Here is a 23,193-nt window from a genome sequence, read left to right on the forward strand (position 1 = left end):
CTGATAAATGGCAGGCTCACCGTCAGGAGGAGCCCTTGGGGCTTCTTCGGGATCCTTCGGGATCGGTGGAGGGGGATGCGATGGTAAGTTTTAAAAGTTGGAAGGGGTAAGAGCAGTGTAAGAGAATGATCTGTACGTTTAAAGAACAGATGCAGGGTTCGCACAGTCTTGAAAAGTCCTTGAATTTTCTTTAACTTTGAATGTAGTTAAGTGGCCTGGAAAATATGGGTTTACCTCGGTGTAAAAACCTGTGGAGTGTGTCTTTGTTTTCTGGCTATCATTTTCCTTGGCTGTATTGACTTCTCAGTGGCTTCTTTGTATTAATTGTTTTACGTCATTCGTGAGTTTCACAGGTTTTTACACCGAGTATGAGCCGAAAATATTTTTTATATGCTGTTTGGTTGTCCAAGATGGAATATAAATCATAGCTCAGAGAAGTTAAAGGTGATTTGCATAAAGCGTTTTGTGTTTTATGCAATAATTAACTATCAATTTAGGAACTGAAAAATGTAGAGAAAGTGGTGGAGCACTGTGAAGTATGTACACCTTCGTACAATCTTTATTACATTCCTGGTAGCCGTAGGTGGTCCTTGAAAATCAAATGTGGACAATGGGTCCTTGAAAAGTCCTTAACAAGTGGTTGCAATTTTTTGTATGAATCCTTTTATGGCATTAAGGAATGTGGAAACAAGGTTCAGCTGAATTTTGTTTTCTTTCTGCTTTGTGGGCAAGGGCTAGTGTACCTGTATGTTGGCATATACTTCATGTGAGAATGCCATTTATTATATGAACACCAATGAAATACCAGGTGAGCTTTCACGCGAAAACTTGATATCTTCACATGTGAAAATATTACCGTTGCTATGACTACGTAATAAATCACGCCTTTCACACCAAAAAACTGTTAAAGTGAAATGGTTTGGTAGTTCATTGGTGTTTAAATAGAACATTACATGGCTGCTTGGAGATACTAAATTTCTCTTCTCATGTTGAAAAAATATTTCACTTGTTCGCTGCACTCAGTCATGAAATATTTTTCAACACATGAAGAGAAATTTTGTATCTCCTCACGGCCATGTAATATCCTCTATATATGCATCCACTATATAGGGGACGCTGTTACTTTTGGAATATGTTACAAGTGATATTTATAAATAAAAGATAAAAAAATTTCCACATTTTTATCCCTCAGTAGGTAGCTGACAAACCTGTTGAAAGAACGAAAAAGAAGAATGCAAGAAAGGAGAAGAATGATGCCTAAATTCACAACCATTACCCTAGCTTGTCTGCATGCAGGTGAGGTTACTCTTGGCCAACGTCAAATTTATCCACCACTTGTGGGGGTAGCTTTCAACAATCAAGGTGATTGTTTTCAGGGCCAAATCCTCTCCTCTTTCCAACTCCTCCCTCGACCTCAGATTAATGTAGATGTAAATAATGTTATTTAATGACTCTGTGGTTGTGGTTCAATTTTATGGTATCCTTTGAATCGTTTTTTTAAACTTTATTTGCTTTTGTTTTTTGGTTATGGTTATGTTTGTTGTGTATGATAATGAGTTGCAAATAATGGAAAATTAAATTTAAACCAAGGATCAATAAAATTAAACCACATCACCATATTGATGCAATTGCATAATTGAACTTAAAGCTTGTTTTCACTAGTAGGGGGGCATAAGAGGGGAGGGGGGTTGGGTGTCTGAACACCCAAAATATCACACAGAAAAGAGGGAAAAAACTGCAATACTGCATTGAGATTTACAATTATTACATTAATTTGTTGGCATTAAGATTACTGATCCCCTTTTAACATCTGGAAGCAGATTAACGTAACACTGCTTTTCATCGATTACGCGGTGACATAAAATTTTAAAAAAACACGTCCCACATAGCATTTGAAAACTACGTGCTCTGCAAAATTATAATAATTGTCACAGAACAAACTGCACCAACAATAACCAAAACTCTATCACTGCAAACCCTTACATACCTGCTCCCTTCTATGAGAGAAGCGTACATCTTACTAGACATGCATAGACAAAATTGACAAACTTCACAGAGTGTAACACTAATCACTTCAGCTTTTGTGGTAGAAGGAAAGCTAAACCAAAGGCAAAAGCAAGGTCTTGGATGCCAAATAAATTCTTAAAAGTTAGTCATCTATAGGACAAGATTCTTTAAATACTTGTCCAAATGATATTATGGTCATCTCGGACGACCTGATGACCGTAATATGGATCCCTTAAGATGATGTCAAAACATTCAAAACTCAATTGAAATTCTGAATGGTCAGTGATTTCACTTGAAAGTTAAATTAAACATCTTGACATCATTTCTGTGGTCTATAATAGGTATGGACACAGGCAGACCACCCTCTCTTTGTGTAGCCATCTTTGTTATTGAAATCTCAGCATCGATGTATTGTATGTGTTTAGATAAAAATACAGATGAAAATTATTTTTCTCCAAAATACAGACTTGAACCTAAAATTTTGAAACATGAAACATATTTAGGTTCAATTTTCACAAATATATCAAGACGACAGCGAAAAGTAAGTTGTGATAACATTACTTCATTTGCATGGTCTATACGTTCATAGCCCATTGCCCTCAACCAATAAGCGCTTAAAAAAATGCTCAGGGATTAAGACCACTCTATGCCACTTCTATTTGGTCGGCTCAAAGAAGCCCACATTTGTAACTTACAGATGCCCTCATAATATAGATCTTCTGCACTACCCTTCCAGCACTCATAGATAACTTGCACCCCTAACTTTCAACCTTGATGTTGTAAAAGGAATTTCAAAAAAAGAAGGGAAATTTGCTAATTTTTGTGCTTAAAGCTTTGCTGTGTTGAGTCAAGTCTTCGGTCAGTTAATTTTCAGCTGCATGTTTGTTGAGAGTTTAAATAAAATTAATAAACTCTCAAATTACCATTTAATAGCTTCATTCTTAAAGCCAATAGTCCGTTGAAAAACAGCAAGAAAAAGAAGTCTTATAGGGAAGCTTTGATTCGAAATGATTGTATTTTTCTAAGTAGTTATTTACATCTGCAGAAAATGAATTATGTTAGATAAGTTAAAAAAATATATATATATATTTTGAGTTCACAAAAGTCTGTAAATAGTATAGTGAAATCATGGTGAAACCGAAAGAAAATTCATTTTCTACATAGGTCGTTTAATTTGTTTACGAATTTTTATAAAGTATTCGATAATATTATGCATTAATTTTGTCTGTTTCTACAGCTGCTGGCTTAAAAATTTCCAAACAAAAATTAAAATTTTCAGTCTCAAACAATAAACAGCATTTTATTGCAACTCCCATACGGGAAATAGTGCAGAAAAGAATAGACGTCCCATTATATCACAGCCACGGGGTCGGAATTGAGAATTGTTTATTTAAATTCAGTTTAAACCCTGTTATGTGTGACGCATGAGTTGCCACGATTCATGAAAAACTTTCATTGTTGTGTTACTCTTCAATTTGATTGGTCGAAATAATGCGTGCGCTTTACCATCGCGGAATCTGATTGGCCAGCGCTCCAGACGCAGTTTGTTTGAATGAGTTTCCAAACTGTCGAGCCTCTTCGAACTGATCATTCCTTCCACGCGAACACTCCACTGGCTTTGTAAATTTCTTCCAGATATTTGGGCATAATTTTCACTGTTTCCAAGAAATTTCTCCGTTTTGATTTCTAGCTGCTTTCTTTGTACGTAGACAGCGGAATCGGTAAAATATACTCTTACATATCCAAGCGGATTTATATGTGCGTTGATCTTACAAGTGCCATCTCAGAGCTACAACAGAAAGATGTATGCCGGTAGACCAGCAACGAAGGATAAATACACCGCAAGGCATAAGACAGAAAGACCTGCATCAGACTATGCGAAAATACCACGGGAGCTGGATCAGTATATAGTGGATCCCACGACAAAAAAGCGCTATCTTCGAGGCCGCTTTCTCGGCAAGGTACCGTGGCGTACGCTCCAACATATCTGAACATATGCATAACCGCCATTTAAATTTAAATCCTGCAGAACACGAGCAAACGAATCTTTGATCGATAGTTCATGTGCTCATCATTCGTTCTTTTTCTTCAGGGTGGATTTGCAAAATGCTACGAGCTTACGGATATGGAAACGAAAGAGATTTTCGCTGGCAAGATTATCTCGAAAACTATGTTAACGAAGCCACATCAAAAAGAAAAGGTGAGAATGAAGTAACGCTAACGGAAAATTCTATCGAAGATCATTTTGATCCTCAATTTTTTATAATTTTTCTTCGGATGTTTGTAGATGTCTATGGAAATTGCCATCCATCGCTCCGTGGGGCAGAAAAGAGCTGTTCAATCAGAAACGCACAAACAGATTGTCGGGTTTCATGGTTTCTTCGAGGACTCGGATTACATTTACATCCTTCTTGAGCTCTGTAGACGAAGGGTAAGTGGCGAAAACAGGAGAAATCCACTTTTTAAAATATTTTGTTTCATTTTAAGGTCTCTTTCTCTTTACTGAATCTTTTTCGATCTGCTGATGCTGTTTTTAAACAACCTTTATTCTGGATTTCAATTACACTTTTTTGATTTTTTTTTTTACTTTTCGGCGTTTCTTGCTTTAGTTTTGTTGAAAAATTAATTCCAGTCGAGCGAAATTGAGAAAATTATAAATTTGAAAAAGCAAGTGAAATAAAAATGTTGCTTACTTGTTTTAGATCCTAGCGAAAGGTTTCTCCATTTTTCGATTTTAGTCGTTGGTTTAGAGTACAAGTTGTTAATCTTAAAAACTCAAACACGTAGATTAGAGGTTCTGTTTGCATCCTTTGTTCTTGATTAAACTTTCTTTTTTATAATTTGCTTAATATATTAGACATTTTCTGGTCCCCGTTTTTTGCTTTTGCCTCAATTTTGATCACCCACTAACTGGGAAGATAAAGTACTGCTCATGGAGTTTATTTTTTAAGAACCCTTGTTTTTTTGGACACCTGTTGATGCTCTATTGAATCTGAAAAATAAATATTGCATGAAAACTGCATGACAAAGGAAATACGATCATAATGATTTCAAACAGAATGATATTTTACTCTCTAGTTTTTTGTGATGATAAATACCAAAATATTTGGTTCGTTGTAGTCTAGTTCACATCCTTCAGTTCAATGTACCTGCAAGATTTGTTTCAAGAACCGTTTTCGGGGACAACCTGTTGATAGCAATTATGATTTTAATTTATGCAGGGAAAGCTCAGTTGATCTCAAATTTACATTTTCATCAGGCATGTTCAATAAACATGAGATTTGTTTGATGAATCACCAAATGCATTATTAAACTGTTGTTGTATTTTTTCCTTCCTGGTATCTTTATTTTCAAAATGTATTTTTCTTACGTATTAGTTTTCCTTTTAGAAATTTACAATGTTAAGAAAATGTTGTTTGTTTTGTCACACATTGCAGCAGGCTTTTTCAGATATTATTTAACATGTTACCTGTTAAGTTAGTGTAATCCTGGAACAAGACTTGAAAAATTTCTTTAATCTAATCAAGAAACCAGTTAATGGAAACGTGGATAATAGAAAGACTTTCTATTATCCATGATGGCAATAAGGAAAGATGATATATTTTAACTTTGGCTTCCCCGGCACATTCAAATGTAACTAAATTCTACTCTTTAGTGCATGTACCAAAATATTAAAGAAAAATGAAAATCTGTTCAACTCAGTATCATGCTGTGTATTTGATACATTTATTTTTATTGTTTTAAATGTGGGTGGGTTTTCTTTTGTAACAAATTGGTCTCTATAAAAGCACAGAAAATCTGCTGTCTTGGTTTTTTTGTGTGATTAGACTTTCTCCAGCACCTAAATCAAGTAATTTTATTGGTTATGTGCTGTTTATGTTGATACACGATAGCGCCAGAGCCTTTTTACCTGAAGGCGTCTACAAAAATGCCCTGACTGGCTCTTTTTTCTTTCAACAAATTAAATTCTCCCTTTGTTTTCTAAGAATTATGTAGTTTTTTTTATTTGAAGTCACTTGGATTTTTAAGGCTGTGTGCTAAGGAAAATTGAATGGAGAACAGTACTCTGCGTTGGTAAAATCTAGGGTGCCCAGCATATGATTTGTATATATAAAAAAAGATTTTCTAGTCATCCAAGATCAAACGTTGGGCACCAGGGGCCACTAGGCATGCCCAATATTATGTTGTGCAATTATTTATTTGCTGTTTTCATTTCAGTCCATGATGGAACTTCATAAGCGCAGAAAGGCCCTGACAGAACCAGAAGTACGGTACTTTATGAAGCAAATTGTAGAGGGCTGTAAATATCTGCATGACAACAGGATCATTCACCGTGATCTCAAGCTTGGGAATTTATTCCTAAATGATGAAATGGAGGTCAAAATTGGTGATTTTGGTCTGGCAACTAAAGTAGAGGTTGATGGTGAAAGGAAAAAGTAAGAAGTGAATCATTACTTTATTTCTTTAACCTGCTAACCCATGGAAATGTTTTTTAGGGATTTTCTTCAAATGACAGAGTCTTCAAGCTTTTAAAATTAATATCATCCCAACTTTGGCAGGTAATGGTCCACTTCATTATTCCAGCCTGTGCTGAGCCAAAACACTTTCAACAGTTCTTATGCACTTAAATTGAAGTAACATTTAGCAAGACCAGGCCATCATTAGACAGTAGGTCTTGGTTCAGGGCTTAGATACAAATACTTTTATTTGTTGTTCGATTAGTAATATTAATATCCCTTTACTTTTCAGACTAAAAATGTTGTAATTTTGCATATAACTGTTAACTCTATTTTTAATGGTAATGTCAGTTTTCAATAATTAATACGAACTTTTTTGAGAAAATGGTTTTGTAATTTTCCAGGACTCTTTGTGGAACTCCTAACTATATTGCTCCTGAAGTGCTTAACAAGAAAGGACACAGCTTTGAAGTAGATGTCTGGTCACTAGGATGCATCTTGTAAGTAACTGAGACACATGAAGTCGGGAAAACCATAAGTGCAAGTCATAATCAAAAACTGTACCTAGGAATGGAGTACTTGGAGTCTGAGAAAATGACTGACATTTTGCCATGCCACCACTGATTCCCCCAGGATATGACATCTGAGAAATGATTCAGTCTGAGCGTAGATTTTCCATGTTGATGACTTGTCACTACCTAGTTCAGCCTGGTAGTGCTTCGTATTGGTCGTGCAGCAAAGGAAATTTGCTTCAACCAATCAGAAGCACTACCCAGATCTAGGTACTGAGACATCATCAGTATGGGGTTTCTGTGCTCATTTCGCAGATGTCATTTTGCAGGGAAACTACTGGTGGCGTCGCGAGATGTTGGCTGTTTTCTCAGGCTAGAAGGGTGCGCAAAGACCTCTCACTATTATTTTGAGCACATGGACATGAGCTAAAACATCAAATCCTTTATTCAAAGAATGATTTACACAGATATGTTTAGTTTTCTTGCACAGAAAATACCTAGTAGACTTTGTTATGATGATATCTTAGTTGATGCATACCTTGGTTGCAGGTATACTCTTCTTGTTGGCAAGCCACCTTTTGAAACTCAGAGTTTGAAAGAAACGTACCAACGAATAAAGAGAAATGAATATTACATTCCGTCAAAAGTTTCCCACACTGCCCAACTGTTAATCATTAAACTCTTGAGACCAGATCCCGCGACCAGACCCAACCTACGGCAAGTTCTTGAAGATGAGTTCTTTACAGGCTTCACACCCAATCATTTGCCAATCAGCTGTCTGACAATGGCACCCAGGTTTGCGACTGGTTCATCAGCGCATCTTCTTGGGGTTGGTGCATCTTCTCGGAAGCCGCTTAATGAACTGAACACTCAAGAACAACAAACTGCTACCACTGGCAGAAGAGACAAGGTAGCCTTTTTGGAGAAGGTCAGCAAAAGGAGATCCCTTGGTGTAAGAGTCTGCGGGGGAGAAAGCAAACTCATTCAACCAGGAGAAGCTGTTGCTGAAGAGTTGAAAGACGAAGATCAGGAAGGTAGGTTGGAAAATTTGAGGTACACTTTTCATTGACAGAGCTCTGTGTTTGTTGAGTTTGTGTTCAAAATGTTGTACATCTTTATGTGAGATACAACTGAGCAACAGATCATAGAGCCCTTACTTAAAACAACATGCTGGAAAGTTCAAAGTCTTGCTGATGAAGTGTATGTTTCAGGGTTTGCAAATTTTATTGATGAGTGGAGTCAGAGTGACTTCTGCTTCACAAATTTCGGAGTCATTTTGGAATATTTGGAGTCAAGTATCACAACGAAAAAAGCCAAATTCAGACTTTCCAGCATGTGGTCTGGGCGTGTATAAACTATCGTGAGGGATACACAAAATAGCTGTGGCGGTCCGCTGACCTGGAAAGCTCAAATCCATGATGGCGGTCATCGAGTAAACTTTGATCGTAATTTACCCCCTTCCTGTTTTGCCGTGCAGTATAATTCTTTAATTTCGATGATTTAATTAAGGTTTACAACGTTTGCAATTAACGTAAATTGTATTTGTTGCGAAAAAGGTAAGGACAAAACTATGTTTGTTACCGAAAATTTCTGGAGTCGAAGTGACTCCCTCCATAACCTCAGTGGGGTCATGTGAACAGTTTTGGCGTAAAATACGCCAAATTTGGCGTATTTGCGAACCCTGGTATGTTGCCATTAACAATTCTGTTTGTTGAATTGACAATCATATTAATGTACTTTATACATATGTTACTTTTTTTTACTTATTTATGCTGTGAGGATCAGTTTGATGTACATTGTTTTTCCTAATGATGCCTTTTTTCCTCATCATGAGGAGCACAAGAACTTCAAAACCTTGCATGGAAGATGATCCTTGTTAAGACCCTGGTTTGTGGGTGACTAAGTGGTGTTTGATTGTCTCTCATTATACAGATATCCCTAAAGACTGTTATATCTCGCAGCTGCTCAGCCAGGTTGTTTCATGCTTGCAATCCAATCCCGTCAGAGCTAATTTTAATGAAGGTAAATTTAAGTACTTAAACCATTCTATTTATGATAAACTTCTATTGAACTAAAATTTGTCAACTTTAATCATTATTGCTAGTCCAATGTTCTCACCACTTAATAGCAAAACTGTTTCCTTTACAATGTCGAAAAAAGCATGTAAAGAAAGTTGTGTTCATCCTGTATCCTGGCGCTATTGGATTATGCGATCGGGCTAGTGAATTCTGTTTTAAACTTGCCCTAGTATGGACAAGAAAAGCTTTGGGGGGAATTCAATTACAGGAGTACTGTAAACAAAATGTTTAAATTTCTAATTCATGTGGATTGAAAGGTGTTCTCCAAGCTGATCTAACAAAGTAAAATTATTACACTTATTTTACTAACAATGAATAATATTAATAAACCAATTACTTAACTAAATGTGTAAATACTTAATAAAAAATCATTAATTCATTATTATTACATGGCTACAATAGTACTGTACCCTCGCTCTGATTGGCAACTAAGCTAAGATTTTCTTGTAATGACCGGGCATTACTAGCTAGGTGTCCAAGGCATATATAATCTGTGTTTTTAAACGTAAAACTTGATAGTGGACATCCATATTATGGTCAATTGTCAGCTGTCAAAAAAGTCTATCCTCTGACCAGTGTCACATGACTGTATTGTGGGCTCAAGTGTACAACTCATTGAGGTGACATTTTTTTATAGTTATCCACTGACGAGTTATTGGTTTTTGATTGATAGTGGGCTCAGGTCCAAAATTTCTCATGGTCAAAGATACTATGTCTTGTGGTTTTGATAGCATTGCCAGGATCGTTTCGGTTCAGTGAAAACGAGCTTGAATGACCTTGTATGCCTGGATCTTGAAAATTACTGCCTGTGTTTTTTATTGAATAATGTTTATTAGGCCATATAATAAGTAACTTATTAACCTCGTCCATACAGTCATTACACCTTGGGAAATCTCAGACTTCGGCCTTGATGCATTGACCTCTCTTTCAAGGCCTCGGTCTGAGATTTCCCTACATGACCTCACTCTTGGTTAATAAGTAGAATATAATCCTGCCTGTCAAAAATAATATTTCAAGCTAGTTAAAATGACCCTTTGGGCAGTACGTGCTATCTACAGCTTTTCTTTGGGGCAAAAAGCTTCAAAACTGACTTTGTATGTAACTGTAGCATGGTTGAAAGCTAATGAATACCATAATCTTATTTCCTCATTAGATGAGGCAGAGGACCCGGCTTCTGTTCCAGTGTACTGGGTTAGTAAATGGGTGGATTATTCAGACAAGTACGGATTTGGTTACCAACTAAGTGATAACAGTGTGGGTGTTCTTTTCAATGACCAAACAAGACTTATTCTTTACCAGGATGAAGTGTAAGTATTCGACATGTTGTTCCCTTCTCTGAGGTTATTGTGATCAAGTAGACTGTGAGCAGTCTCTTGTCTTTCTTTTGAATCACGATAGATTGAGAGCATGTGTGAGGAGTGAGAGGAATATTTTTCTTTTCCTCTCTCTGCCCCAATCTCTCCTCTTTTTTACTATAGATTTGCATAATTTTACTTTTTGCACACCCCTCATGGCTCAAAGAAAAGAAGGACCATCACTTGCGATCTAGTGATGACCATCACTTTAGCCTGTGCCAGGCTCTCAGATAGTACAGTGGGAACGTATTAAAACGAGCAAAGCGAAAATAAGACGCGCACGACTTGGGAAAGGGGGCGGTGGCGGCGGGAAAAAACGCGCGTTTTTCTCATTTCTTATTACTGAACGACTTTCCACCACCATCTCGGAGCCTGGAACAGGCTACCATCACTTGCGATCTAGTGATGAAGTGTTCATAATTTCACGGAGTGTGAAGAGAGAAAGACCGCCTGATCACAGGTTATCACTGACACCATTCAAATTTTCGTAAGCTAAAACCCCTTTAGATTTTTTTATGAACAGTTACCATTGCATTAACAGGAGCTTAGCTGGGAATTTCCCATTGCTGGACACGATTTTCCAAATCCACCCTATCATGTCTTCCAAATCCCTTTTTATTTTCAGGTGATTGGACTTTTTTTTTATTAATGTAACAATGATGGGTTAATCATCTCTATTGGATGTTTTGCATGTTTTTTTGGAATTTGGAATTTTGATTTACAAATTTCATTGATTTTCATTCTCTAAAAAAAATGTTTTTTGAAAAGATTCCAGTAAAATTTTCGAATAATGCTTAATGCTTTTACCTCACCAAAATGCTTGAACAAAATGCTAGCATAATGTACAAAACCCTAATACTAGCGCGCAGGTATCTATGCCTTTGAGTTTAATTAATTAGTAGTATTTGTTTCCCCCTTTTTGCAGAAATCTACAATACATAGAAGCTGATGGAACAGAGTACTTTCACACGCTCAAAGGATACCCCAGCCAACTTGAAAAGAAAGTAACCCTTCTTAAATACTTCCTCAGCTACATGAATGATCACCTTCTGAAGGTATGCGATGAACGTTTTGACTCAATAACATTCCCTATTTATTTTCTTGTTCGTTTGCGTAAATTTAAATCAGCTTGTGCACTTCCTGATCCAAGAAGAAATCAAATCTTTTCCAGAGACTATTTCAAGATAATTAGCCAGCGAAAACATCCGTTTCTCCTCGCTCTTCGCCGCCTGGGACGTTTCGCGAGGAGGAAACGTCCCCGGCGGCGAAGAGCGACGAGAAACGGATGTTTTCGCAGGCTACAAGATAATTGCCTTGAAAAGGATGTACTATATCCAGATTTTCTTCAAACTTGGCACATTAATTGACAGCTATGTACAGGACACTGAAAAACTTCAATGAAAAAAATGAACACTGATATTGTTTTTGTCCTGCGTGCTAAGTGTTTTTCTTAGTTGCGTGCGAAATAGTCTTAACTTGAACAGCAATCAAAAGTTATCTTAATGTTTGATTTCATAGGCTGGTGCAGGTGCTAAAACTGCAAGAGAGGATGAATCTGCCCGATTACCTTTCTTGAAAAAGTGGTTCCGCACAAAACATGCCATTATACTCCATCTTAATAATGGCACTCTTCAGGTAAGGAATTGTGACTTGTTTTCATTGATTATAAGGTACACCAAAATTTAGTCCCAAGTTCTCCTGCTCATCCTGGCGGGGGGATGGGGGTAGAATGTGCGTACCGTCCGCCTGAAGCTACGAACAAACGGACGCAACAACTCCCGACATTGTTGGCCGTATAAACGTTTGACCGCTTTCAAACGTTGCACAACAACATGCAACAGGGTGTGCAAACGGACGCAATATGTAACATCCATCAATGTTCTGAATGTTGGGAGTTTTTGGCCAACAAGGTTGCGTCCGTTTGCGCTGGGCCTCAGGCTTTTTAGTCAAATGACCATTTCGAGCTATCCACGTAATTAGGGAGTGAAAACGTCGCTGAAAAAATAATTTGTGTCCTTTCAAACTTTATCTCGTCTTTCTGGAACCGTTCAATTCAGGAAAATTCATCGTAGTATGTTCACGTCCTCTACAAAACGTCATATTAGGGGGTTCCACCCCATAGTTGTGTAGTGGGCATCAAAGAAATGTTTGCACGTGCAGAACTGTTGTTTTACACATAGAACCAATATTGCGGGACACATTTCGGCTCCAGTTTCATTCTCGTTTCAAACTTGAGGAGTAAAGAATTGTTTTGCTGTAATTGGGGCCCGATTAACTATGAAATTCCTTCACCGCCCAGTAAGCGCAAGGGTTTATTCTTGAGCGCGGCCTTGCGGAATTTCCGCAATTTGGAGAAAAATGCCGCATAAAATTTATTTTGCCGCGTCAAATGGGGCGAAAAAAAAAATAGACCCAAGGATGAGTACTATTTTTTTTAGAATAAAGCATTCGAAAACATCAGACAACAGCACTTATTTGACGGCCGCTCTTTTATCTTACTTTTAACTTTTATAGCCTCTTACTGTCTCAATTGCCTTTCTCTTCTTCGTTCGAGTCATTATTTCACCATACAAAGGCCCAGAATGTTCCAAAATGGCGGCAAAGCGTTAATAAACGTTCGTTTTCTCATGGAACAGTCTGTACTAATAAGTTAACTAGTAATAGTTGACACTACAGCTGCCTCCGCTCTGTATATTGTCGGTCAATGGCATTCTTGCTCGTTGTGTAGCTCTTTGAAATATACCGATTCGTAAGGAAGATTTTCACACATATTCCATACAATAGGTGAGATAAAAACAGGAAACGCAAGTTTCCATGCACAGTTTCAGGTCGATTTACAAAGCTTTGATCAAAACATTCTGAGTTTCGAGAATAGTTTATTCTAAACCATAAGAAACTATTTAATTAGAAGTTGAATTTTTCGCTATTTCTCTTTCACTTTTTACATTCAGTTCATTTTATTTGCCGGAAAGGAAGCCTTAGAAATTAAAAGGACGTTTGATCAATTCACACTCGCGCATTCTAGTCTTATTTTAAACTTTATAGCGGAAGGACATCTGTGAGCAGGAAATAAGTCAGCACAGAATTTGATTGTCGGCGAATTTCTGTAATCGTCCATCGTTCTGCTAGTGAGAAGCTAGCCGTTGTTCACTCGTCTTGCTTGTTTGGGGCTGAGTCTTATTCCGGTCAAAGAGAGAGAAAGAGTGTCTGGCAAGGTTTCCAATGAAAGATTTGTGAACTCGTGTCTGGCAAACTCTCCAAGTGTTTATATATACACAGTTATACGCACCTTATAACTTCTTCTGCGCTTAACGAGTGTCGTTAAAATTTTGGTCCATAACTTTCACTGAAACAACTGCTCCACAGAATGTCACTGATAACATGTGACGCAAAAGAGTGTCGAAGTACGACTGCACAATAAATGTCACAAAATCTACCTAAGCGGTCCCTTGGGGATGTTCTGTCTTGACGTCATCCTAACCATTTCGTACTTGCGGGCGTAAACAATAGAAACGTCATCATTACCTACCAATTCCTCGCGGCCCCTGTTCAAGCAAATCGAGATTTTTTCCATATTGACTGTATGACTGTATATTTCAACTGTAAGTACTTTCCTTAATATACGCGCGAGTTACTAGAGTGCCTCCTCGGGATTTTGCCTTCTGGGCGAAATCCCTGCGGGGGCAAATACCAAAATACCTTTACCGTACCTTTTTAAATACCAAATACCTTTTGGGGGACCCCATTTCTTGAAAAACGGCCCCCTAAAACTAAAGAAGGGGGTCCATTTGACCCTCACTGGCCAATTTCTAGAATAAACCCTGAAGGGGTATATATAGATTGAAAGAGTTAAATCAATGAACAGTTCTTCGTTTGACCTTGCATTCCATTTTCGGGTTTTGAGTGTTCAAACATTTAACATTGCCTTGCTCTTTTTTATTCTTTCACAGCTTAACTTTTTTCAGTGCCATACCAAGATAATTGTATGTCCTTTGCTGGGAGCTGTGACCTTCATTGATGAAGATAAAAGACTCAGGACATTCCCACTAAAGAACATTGAAAAACATGGCTGCTCCATAAAGTTGTATACCCGAGTGAATTATGCTCGCAAAATGATTCAAAAGCACATGCTACCTGAAAGTGAGAATCAGAAGGGCAAAAAGGAATAATTATGAAACAGTGTAAATGCTATGAATATTTTACTATTCTCCTAACTTCTTCAGGGATCCCTTGCATTCTAGCCATATTGAAGTTCCCCCTTTGTGAATATTGTGCTGTAAAGTACTCACAATTAGGCTTGACTTACATGGAGATTTTCTCATTTTACTAATTGGCCCTATGGGTAAACTTTTATACTCAATATTCCTGCATCAGTAGATTATTTATTGTTAAATTTATGCAAGACTTAGTTAGGTTTTTTCTACGTTCACATGATTTGTTGCTGGATGTAAATAGATGATTGTAGAGACTCCACTAGTAATCTTTGTTTCCTCCTACAATTTTTAAGTCAATTGTAGTGCGAGTGAGAATATCCTGCAGACGTTTAATGATTATTACGGTTACTTTGGTTTGATCTTGGTGCCCGTACGCGATAGTTTACGGCATTTATTTAAGTTCCCACTGGAACTGTAAAAAGTAATTAATTAACTGATGAGTTTGAAACAGCCAAATTCATAGATACCTTTTTTTAAAATCATAAGAGTTTCAACCCATATTCGGAAAATGATGCTATTTGTTAGATGTTTGAATCTTCGCCTCCAGATTTTTTGCCTTCCGTCCGGTCAGCGCTTTGACAGCAAACATCAAATTGTCGTACTATGTCAATTCATACTTATGAATCAATAATTTGACACCGTTCACCATTCCCTACTGTCTTTCAGTTGTACAGTACTAGGAGTGGATAACATTTGACCCACAAATAGCTATTGAAGAAAATATTACATTAATTGTTTAGCATGTAAATAGAATTATTTAGCTTTTCCCCTAGGTCAAAAGATATATATTCACCCATTATATTAAGAGAGGGTGTTTTCGACTTAGACCCTGTTTACATGGAGTGGGGGACCCCGGTCTAGTGGGGTAAGTTTCTTTTGTTTTGTGTCTCACAGAGCGTGAAAACGAAAGAAACCAACCCCACTAGACCGGGGTCCCCCACTCCATGTAAACAGGCCCTTAGACTTGTATCGCTCTTCCAGAAACTATGAAAATGTGAAATTTAATGTTAACACTTGTTAAAAAAGAGCGTTTCAATTTATTATTAAATGCATCGCTGTTGATGTAAATAGCTCTTTTACTGATTCTTCTGAATTAAAGTTTGACTTAACAACTAGTTGATCTGGCATTTATTTGATTGTATGCATCTATAAATCGTTATAAAAGTTTATACCGTCACACCTCAAAAGAGGTGTGTGAAATTGCTCACTGAAATGGTACACTGTACAAACGCAGACTTTGAGAAAAATGAAGAAATAACTCAAGCAGCCCTGGTGTTCCAGTAGTCTTGACTTGTACAGGTCATGGAAAACCTGGAAAGTCATGGAATTTAAACATTTAATTTTTCTGGCCTGGAAAGTAATGGAATTTAATTATTGGTCTTGGAAAGTCAGGTAACCTGCGAAAACACCCGTTTCTCCACGCTCGTCACCGCTGGGAACGTTTCGCGCGGGGGAACGTCTGCGACTCAGCGACAGAAATTCCATACTGATGACATAAAATCTGTCCGGAATCCGGTCAGAAGCCCTGATTGGTCGAAGGAGTAGTTACATTGTTTTAGCTATTTTTTACGAATGACAGACAAAAGACAAAAGGCCACAAAGGTCAAATCTAAACGCGATGAATCTCTAACAACATCAGGCCTGTAACAACATAGTCAATATTTGTTGAATATAGTCTTCTCTAGAACAAGCAGTTGAGTTTTCCTGGAGCTCGTTCGCAGATGAACACAATACTTTACCAAAATCGACCAGGAGAAAGGTAAATTGAATAAATTTGCATTTGGAACCTCATGAGTACCGGATTTATTAAGTAAACATTGAGTTGCGTCATCAGCATGGAATTTCTGCCGCTGAGTCCCAGACGTTGCCTGCGTGCAGACGTCTCCTATTTCCTTTTTTGCACGCGGAAAACGCGATTACATAAATCATCGCATACATTATCAGTCCAGATTCGATAACAACCAATCAGCGTTAAGTCAAACAATGCGCACTGTGTGTCAGCCTATCACAGCATGTTCCCAAGATCTTGGGAACCCAGCGGGACGCTGGAACACGATTAGCGACGGCGTTACGCAGACGTCCCTTTTCCGCGTGCAACAAAGGAAATAGGAGACGTCTGCACGCAGGCAATCCCAGACGTTCCTCCGCGCGAAACGTCCCCAGCGGCGAAGAGCGATGAGAAACGGATGTTTCCCAGCCTAAAAGTAATGGGAAATTAAAGTTTTGTTTGACAGATAAGTTACTCCAGATGACAAAGCAATGACGATGTAAGATAAAGAGGAGTAATAACCAACGCAAACGGCAAACGTTGTGGTGGACACCAGAGTTTGTGTCGATTGAACTGCAGGTCCAAAGATATCCTAAAACAAGGAAAGTTTTAAAATCTTTTGAAAGTGACAGCTAAACCTAAGATCTTGGAAAACTTAGAAAGGTTATTGAAAAAGTCATGGAATTTAAAGAGCTCAAAAGAGTACGAACCCTGTTGTAGTAAGATTAGCACGCAGTGCAGGCGTTTTCTTTTAGCGCCCAATTTGCTCGCGAAAGCGCCATACAGAGATTTATTTCTTTTGTTTTAGTGCGTCCGTTTGCCACTTTGCACTCGTTGGCAAATTCTGATCTCGATTCTTATAGATGTCTCCTTCAGGGGACGAGGAGCATTGTGTGACTCCGGCCCGAGCGGCTGCGAAGGAGATTACGATTCTTAGGGACTGATTACATGATTCCTTACTGGCCCGCAGACGTTCTTAGGGGTTAGCCTGTTCCAGGCGTTCAGATAGTGGGGAGAGGTGCGAAGTAAAAAGGAGCGCGAAAAAATGAAAAAAAAAGTCCCCCTCTACTTTTCATCGCTTTCTTTACTCTGCACCGCTCTCCACTATCATGAACGCTTGGAACAGGCTACTTAGGGGTTCGTCATGGGGTCGGTTCTCTTTCCTCCGAAGAGGCCTCTTTGTGTCGTAGGGAGGCCAGGGAGAGGAAAAAGTAAAAAGCACGGGACGAAATTTTTTTGTTGTAGTTTACGTAAGATGCCGAGATCTCGGCAAGGCAGCAAGTCCCCGATACAGTCCTCTATAACTGGTGTAGTTATAATTAAATTTAATTTCGACCCCGCTTTCCGTAGAGCCCCCAGTAGCTCAGTGGCTAGAGCGTCCAAACTAGAACTCGGAGGGTCGTGAGTTCGATTTTCACCTGGACCTCAGAATCTTATCTAAGCTTTCTGGTCTAGCCCACCCTAAGCTGACGAAATCGTAGACCGCGAGCAGACTCTTATCTTATTCTGTGAACTTCAGTCAATCGCGGTGGCGGAGATAAAGGAGCGGTCATTATTTATGCAGAGAGGGCAGGGAAAAAGAGAAGTGGGGGTCAAGGCTACATACATACAGACATACATGTTGTTTTATTTGGAGTCTTATACAATAAATAGTATATGCTTCTGTATCACAATGTGGCAATAACAGCTCTCTTAAAGGTCCTCGCTACGCCCCTGCAAGCAGACAACAAAACCACCCAGCCTTGTTTTCCCCCCCGGCACTGTGCAGACAAAAGACCCGAAACCTTTTCTTCAGTAAACGCTTAGCACCAGCTTCCCCTCTTCCTCCTCACTCGAGTAAAGGAAAGGTTGGAGAGAAACCTTGAGCGAATGGAGAATCCCGAAGGGCTTCAAAAACGCGCTGATGGAGCCGTCGGACAGTTGAACGGGAAGGTCGCGGAGGTAGACCAATCGCGAGCAGGCCTCAAATCAACCGGAGTAATCTTGAAAGACTCCCCATGGAAGTCGCTTCTGACAATTGCGTCACACCCTAAAACGGTGAGGCGGACAGCACCAAGACTGCTCAAAGCTGATCCTTGTTCAGAGAAGTGACGACTGGTAGGACCGCGACGGCGCCTGAACATGACGATAGATGGAAGCCAGAAAACTGCAAACTGTTTCGGCACTTCAGTGCAGCCATGACAAAATAGTTAAGCCCTAATGGGTAGGGACAAAGCGAGACAAGTACCACCGAAAGGGCACTGACAAACTCACTATAACAAGTAACATTTGACACGTGACGTTGCCTCCCGACAGGTACTGAGTAATTGTTCACACAAAAAAGAGATTTTTATCCTAGAATGAAGATGCTAACCCACGGGTACAGACAGACAGTAACGGATACCGGTATAGGAACGGCATGATCATAAGCTAGTGGTACCGAACCGGTACGCTGTTATGCTGTTGGTGATTTGTCGGAAACATTAAGTATTTAACACAAAGGAGCTTTATCTAAGACGATGGCGGCTGCAACGTAAACGCCATTAGCCTGTTTTTTTTTTTTTTCCCGAAAATTCGACATCACGCGAGAAAAAAAAAACACCCCGCAGTTTTTATTTTCATACGTGCTTTCCACGATCTCAAACTAAACCACAACATATTATACTCAAAGCTTTTATGGGGATACCTATGACTGCCAGAACAATATTTTATTTTTAGCAGTGACTCCAATTATTTTGTCTGCTTTAGTGTGTACATGTAGTAACATGAACAGGTTCCCCTACCTATCTAGAATAATGACTGTTCATCTGTGGTGCACACTTCCTAAAGTCCCGAGAAAATCGCTGGACAAAAAATTACTTAATTACACAACATTCACTTTCAAAGACTTCATTTTTGTCTACTTTTGAATGCCTTTCATGATCAAGTGCTCTAGGGGAAATAAACTGAGCTATCTGGCACCATGAACATCCACTACTCTTTACAACAAATTATTATAACTTATATGTAACACATTGGGGACAAGTTTCTATCATCAAAAGTGAAGATTCCAAGAGAAAAAACAATATAAACAAAAGGATGTACAAAAAGGTCTAAAATCAAATTTCATTTTTCCTAGCAATAGAATTCTTCATTAAGATTTTCCAAAAAGTGGTCGCTGTTGATTCTCTCCGGGCGGTGGTCCAGCCATTCTGGGTGGGGGTCCAAGAGGTGCTCCAGGAGGTGGTCTTATACCCCCTGGTGGTGGCATTGCTCCAAGCGGGGGCATGGGAAATGGTAATGCTCCTGGAGGAGGTAGCGCACCAGGTGGTGGCATCATTCCAGGGGGTGGGGGTGGTAACATTCCAGGAGGTGGCATGTGGGGAACTTGTGGTGGAACTGTAGAGGTGGCTTGGTATGCTGCAGCTGTAAAAGAAAGACAGATAAATGTGAGAGAAAGCAACAACAAAGGAGTTGAAAATTATGCTTAAAACACACCTGGTTTGTGAGCTTACTGGTGAAAGGCTAATGTCCTTGAAAATATAGAGAGGGGAGGTACCTCAGTTTTATCTTTCTAAGCAAACGTTGCTGGAATTTGGCATAATTTCAAAATTTAGGTGTTAATGCAGAAAGTGCATCAACCACAACAATATTATTTTCCATTGCTTATACATTGTAACCTTATGGATCTTATCATCAACTTTACAGTTTCTAATGTTGAAAACTTTGCAGAGAAACCACGGGTTTAAACTTTTTGGAACAAAAGGGGTCATAGGAGTGTTGACCATGAAAAATCATGCTTCATTTATCCATCTAAATGAATGAATAACTATTTGAAATTAAAGAGTCACAAGAAAGTTAATTATGGAAAATTATGTCAAATTATCAAAATAGTATATTATCAAGTGCATTTAGTTCATAGCAAACTAGCTTGGAATGCTTAAATAAAATAAACTATTCCCCCCCCCTCAAAAAAAAAAAAGACACAAAATGAGATAATAGTACCGGTATTATCAAATATAGTAATAATAGATCACAACTTAAAAAAAAAAACAATATGTTTAATATCACACAATTATGAATGAGAACATATTATTTTATAGTTAGTAAGTGATAGCACTAAGTCAAGATAGCTACAGAAATAGGTAAGTAACCTTACAAGAAGCAGGCAATTTTTAAGTAGGCCAGGTGACAAGGCTCCAACTGACCAGTTACCTAATGCTTAACTCATGTTACATACTTGTCTGATCGATCAAACTTTGTGCCTGTTCTTCCATCCACTTGGTGTAGTAAAAACGCACATTGTCTTTGTGTTTTCGACCACCATTATGAGTCTTTCGGACTGATGGCTGAAAGCAAATTGAAATATAAGACATCCAGGTTCCAGATTTAAACAACTTACAACTTTGCTCATTACTGTAATGACCAAATTTTTTGCTACAATCTTGGACAAAATAAAATGGAACAGCAAACCCCCATCCCCCCAAATCAAGGATGAAGGCGCGCGAAGGGCAAAAACGCGCCATTTTCCCATCCTTGATTTGGGGGGGAGGGGGGGGTCTAGGTTTGTCAACATTAATCGTGTTCGATTTCCTAGACTGAAAAAAACCAATCTATATAGGTAAAATATCGCTAACAATGATCTATAAACGCACCGATACAGTTCTTAAATATAGAGCCAAGGCAACATCCTCTCCATGGATTGCCTAGAGGTCTAGCGTGCAACATCGGCGAGTAGGAGTAGCGTACCTGAGGTTTTTTGGGCAGGTTCGAGTCTCGTTTGTAGCCAAATTAAATTTTTTTCTTACTATAATTATTCCTGCAATTACCAGCCGATGCAATTTCTATATAGGTTTTGTCTGCCTTCAAGCTTATTAAAATTATTGCAATGAATCAGGCATAAGTATGTCTTTTTTTCGTCTTCCACGCAGCAGAACTCTCTCCTAGTGAGTAATGCATCCCGCACTTCATACAGACTTATGATAAGTGGATTATTTATTTATTTATTTTATATAAAATGAAATAAGCGCAATTCTTCTGTTTTGTATGAGTTCACTGACAAATGACCAGGTTTGCTTTGAAAGCATTTAGCTTTAAAGCGTTTGAACGCAGATTTCTTGTTATGATTGCTATCATGACGCTGTGAGTAACGCCAGTCGAGGCTTTCAGACAATCTTGGACAAAATAAAATGGAACAGCAAACCCCCATCCCCCCCAAATCAAGGATGAAGGCGCGCGAAGGGCAAAAATGCGCCATTTTCCCATCCTTGATTTGGGGGGGAGGGGGGGTCTAGGTTTTCCATTTATTTTGTTCAAGATTGTAGCTTTTCATTTCTTAACTAAATGTCTTGACATATTTCAGACATGACCCACAAAGTTTCCATCCATTTTTGCCCTAAGAGATACAAAACAGTCAAACTATATTCTAGACTGAGCTGTAATAATAATAATAATAAATATAAAACTTATATTGCGCATATACAATTATAGAAATATTTCCATATCCACATAGCAGACGATAAGATAAAAATAAGTTGAATTAAAAGCTATCATAAAAAATAATGTAAGTCGATTAAATTCTATGTTAAAATATAATAATAATAAAATAATAAAATAAAATAAAAACAGATAAAAACTAAAAACTGAAAAACAAATGAATAAGTCAATTAAAAAGCTATTTTAAAAAAGTACATTTTGAGAGCTCGCTTAAAAGATGTGAGGCTCTGAATGTTTCTGAACTCCGCCGGAAGACTGTTGTGAAAGGCTCGGTCACCAAGTGTAGGTAGGCACCGTGTGTTGGCTGGTACCAACAAAGTTGCATAATTCCTTGACCTAAGATTATATCTGGACTGGGCAGCGACAGCAATCAGATCAACCAGATATTGCGGTATAAGTCCGTAGAGAAACTTGAATGTTAATAACACAATAATTCAATTCTGTGTGTGATCAGTTCATTGGAATCTCAAATATATCTAAAGGTCCCATGTTTGAGTTCTGCTCCAACCACTTGCTGGAGTCAAAAGTTCAAATGCTCGACATTGATTGTAAATAGCTTACTAGTTTGCCTTCTGCCAGTTAGGGTTTTAATAGGAGCTTTGTCATGATTTTTTGACATACTGTAAAACACTGAGAACATACTGGAATCAAAGGAAACCCTGAAACACTGGCCGACTTTTATTTAAAATTACTCTACTACAATAACTCAACTATAAGTGTGTTTGGCTTTCCATAGCCAAGATGGAAACAGACTGCAAATTGAAAAAATTGGGTGAATGTTTCCATCACCAGATGAAACACTGAGAAGAGAGTTGCAAAAATGATGTGCAGTGGAGTATTTTTGACGAACTTCGAGGTGTTTCATCTGGTGATGAAACACTGTGTTGAATGTTTGATTTTACTTCTCAAACAATATGATTTTAGAAGGAGAAATTAAGGACACAAAATGAACAGTTTTTCATCTGATTTCCAAACACTCATTAACCTTTAATTTCCCTTGTATTTTCTTTATGAACAATTATTAATGAGTTTGAAAATTTTAACTCTTAAGTTGTCAAAAATGCCCTACAACCATCATGCTATGTTACTCCTTTGATACAATTACTTCATATCTTTCTTTTATAGCTCAAGTATGACAAAAGGTGACTGGAGAAGATCAATGGAATTAGGTAAGGTAATGCCCTGTTCAAAAGCTGTGCCACTCATATGCCACACATTAGTGATAAATTACCACAGGTATAGCAGAAAAATTCAGTTTAATTTTATTAGAATTTGACATTCTTGTTTGGTATGACACAGAAAATCTAGTTCGCCACTGGCTTTCACATTATCTGACTCTGGAGCAGTG

The 23,193-nt window shown here is 38.2% G+C and overlaps 2 protein-coding genes across 3 annotated transcripts in view; one reads left to right on the plus strand and one right to left on the minus strand.

The window, feature by feature from the left end:
• Positions 1–25: 25 nt before the first annotated feature.
• On the plus strand, positions 26–15,447 carry LOC140928598 (serine/threonine-protein kinase PLK1-like). 2 transcript variants are annotated; one of them, XM_073378372.1, is made up of 12 exons: positions 26–83; positions 1,193–1,296; positions 4,100–4,207; positions 4,295–4,438; positions 6,226–6,443; positions 6,869–6,964; positions 7,526–8,010; positions 8,909–8,998; positions 10,208–10,361; positions 11,335–11,464; positions 11,928–12,044; positions 14,360–15,447. In XM_073378372.1, exons 2-12 carry the CDS (start codon positions 1,291–1,293, stop codon positions 14,576–14,578), a joined length of 1,767 nt encoding a protein of 588 aa, XP_073234473.1. In that variant the 5' UTR covers positions 26–83; positions 1,193–1,290; the 3' UTR covers positions 14,579–15,447. The 2 variants fall into 2 exon arrangements, with proteins under 2 accessions (XP_073234473.1, XP_073234472.1); XM_073378371.1 differs by lacking the exons at positions 26–83; positions 1,193–1,296 and adding an exon at positions 3,570–3,968.
• A 3,582-nt stretch (positions 15,448–19,029) lies between these two features.
• LOC140928599 (U1 small nuclear ribonucleoprotein C-like) overlaps positions 19,030–23,193 on the minus strand; it is a 4,787-nt gene continuing 623 nt past the window's right edge. Inside the window, exons 3-4 of the mRNA XM_073378373.1 lie at positions 20,590–20,698; positions 19,030–19,775 (exon numbers count right to left, since the gene is read on the minus strand). Coding sequence (XP_073234474.1) covers positions 19,504–19,775; positions 20,590–20,698 — 381 coding nt within the window. The 3' untranslated portion in view covers positions 19,030–19,503. The remainder of the gene's footprint in view (positions 19,776–20,589; positions 20,699–23,193) is intronic.

Source organism: Porites lutea, chromosome 2 (assembly GCF_958299795.1).
Source record: "Porites lutea chromosome 2, jaPorLute2.1, whole genome shotgun sequence".
NCBI classification, from domain to species: domain Eukaryota; kingdom Metazoa; phylum Cnidaria; class Anthozoa; order Scleractinia; family Poritidae; genus Porites; species Porites lutea.